The following is a 2,500-nucleotide window of genomic DNA, read 5'->3' on the forward strand; positions in this document are numbered from 1 at the left end:
GCGGCACTCGGTGCCGCGCTGTGAGCTTGTATATCTGCTATTTTTCAACAGTTAAAGCATTCAATAATTCTAGGCCTAAATGGCTTAATCACAGTATTACAGAAGTACTGAAGGCTATTACTGGGCTTTTTAAAGCCCAGGCCTGTCTGTCATGGCGTTCACGCTACGGCGCACACGTGCACGCACGCGCGCGAGCACGCCACAGCCGCACGCACAGACAGCCGTGCACTGACGCACACACAAAGCATGCATAATGCAAGAGGACAAAATAGGCACATCTAAACAGTACAAATCACACACGGTGCAAAATATGCACATTTAAAATTGGATATCCAGTGAAAATAATAATAATAGCCTAATAAAAATAAATGTGTTAAGGTAAATTGATTCATTGTATTCTCTTGAGAGAGGAGAGAGAATGTAGAATATTATTAAGGTCGACAGAAGATGGAACAATGGATGAATAAATAATGTAATATCAGGAATAGATTGTATACGGTAAATGGATGAGTATGCTATAAGGAGAAACAAGATTGTGTACAGAAAATGAACAGCAGTTGACGTTTCTAAAGGGATTTTGGTCATTAGACCAGGGGTTCCCAAACCCTTCATATAATTGGTCCTCACAAATGCTCGTGATAAGGTGCCATCTTATGTCTTTCTATTGGGTCTGTGTATCAGAGGACAGTTCAGAAACCCGCCTACCAGTGACATCATCATTAGGCAGGTTGTTTTTGTTGTTGAAACAAACAATTTCAAAATGTTCATTTTAATTCGCATCAACGCGAGAACAATGGCTTCCATTATAGCAAGTTCGATGGGAAAGCGTGATCGAGGTAGGCCAATCAGAGGCAGGTGGGGGCGGGTCTTTTCTCAACCCAGGGTGAGATCGGATGTAAGAACTGAGTAGCCTGGCCAGCCAGCCTCATACTGTGCTTTCATTCACTCACTCATTCCTTCCCACAATATAATGAGTCGGACTTTGGGTTATGGGCAGCTTGAAAAGTGGGCGGGAGTACTTGCCTTGACAGACAGACTCCTCTAACCAATCAGCGTAGCAAAACATCTGTCATCACAGTGCAGCCAGTCGGAAGAACGGCAAACAAACACGTCTTTTCGGACGATGAACTCCGCTAGCGCATACTCCTGTTCCTTTTTAATTGTTGTAATTAATTCCAACTCTGAAATAACTTCACTTATTGCTTGTTTTATCGTTTCAGCGTTAACTGTTACACTTGTTGCATCGAGGGCAGCCATTGTTGTTTTGAAAATGCTGCAGCAAACATCTACTTCACCATCTACACATGGACCAATCAGGGGAAGCTTTTCACTTGTTGTGCGTACAGCAGTTGAGACGCAGTCACTGATTGGCCCCGATCATTTTCTGATTCCTCATACTCTGTGCCTATAGGCCCAGACCTGATACTGGGGAAGGAATGAGTGACTGAGCACGAATCAGGGCTGGCTTGCCAGAGTGTACAAATAAACCCTCCCGAACCAAAGACTGCACAGATTGTACTCTCCTCGGAATGGTTGAGAGTGGTTCATCTGTACTGTACTCTCTGACTGACTCTTCAAGATTAGATTAACATGAGTGTGTGTAGCCTCGCGTAGCCAGGCTTTACTCATCTGCGAAGAGAAAAGCCTGGTCAAGATATGAGGCAGAGACCGTTCTAGGAGGTGGGGCTGAATATTCGCGGAAGTTGTCGTCTTTTCACAGTGCGGTGTCCCTGCAAACGTATTCCCCGCTGGAAAAAAATCGTGTCTACGTCTCCTGCTCCGTCGGTTGTGCTCACAATAAACAATATATAAACTAAAACATTGATTCAGGTGATGTTACACCTAGAGCGAGTTAAGAGCTACAATCTATTTTAGTTCTTTCGCTGGGGAATGTAAACAGACCCGCACCGCATGACGTAACTTCCGTTAAACACAGACTTCCGCTAGAAATCTTGGAACCAAGCGGAAGTCATATCTTGGCCAGGGTGGTGTGTGTGTGGGTGTAGTCTGGTAGGATTCACCTTGAAACATGGGCTGCATATTGTTGTAGTGTTTTTGGTTGGTTTCTTTTCTGAATGTTTTGAAGGTTTGCACAGGGCTCTACTTCCTGTATTGTCCCAGCTCAGATTCTGAGCCTGGGACAACTTCCTGCCCCAGGAATATCATAGTTTTGGCCCAGAGGTTCTTCTCGCCCCCCTAGTGGCGAAAAAAAGAACCTCTGGGAACTCAGATTGGTGTGGGTGTGATTCGCGGGGCCTCAAACACTCACCGGGGGGCCGTCAGCTCCTGGCATCCCTGGCAGACCTGGTTTTCCTGTAGGTCCCTGAAGGGAAGAAGAGTACAGAAGATGAGAGGTCGTTTAGAGCACTAAATGTTGATGCATTACATTTTGTATAACACGGTTCTGTTGTGAAAAAAGCAGATCTACATGCTCACAATGCCTCACTTGTGAGCATGTAGATCTGCTATTTTCACAATTTCTTTCTCCAATGTTTGACAA

General features: G+C 44.9%; 1 protein-coding gene across 1 annotated transcript in view; it reads right to left on the reverse strand.

Moving 5' to 3' along the window:
• col5a1 (procollagen, type V, alpha 1) overlaps positions 1-2,500 on the reverse strand; it is a 245,961-nt gene that overhangs the window by 84,316 nt on the left and 159,145 nt on the right. Inside the window, exon 28 of the mRNA XM_080743867.1 lies at positions 2,270-2,323. Within this exon, the coding sequence (XP_080599993.1) occupies positions 2,270-2,323 (54 nt within the window). The remainder of the gene's footprint in view (positions 1-2,269; positions 2,324-2,500) is intronic.

This window comes from Nannobrachium achirus (assembly GCF_963921795.1).
Source record: "Nannobrachium achirus genome assembly, chromosome: 15".
Taxonomy (NCBI): domain Eukaryota; kingdom Metazoa; phylum Chordata; class Actinopteri; order Myctophiformes; family Myctophidae; genus Nannobrachium; species Nannobrachium achirus.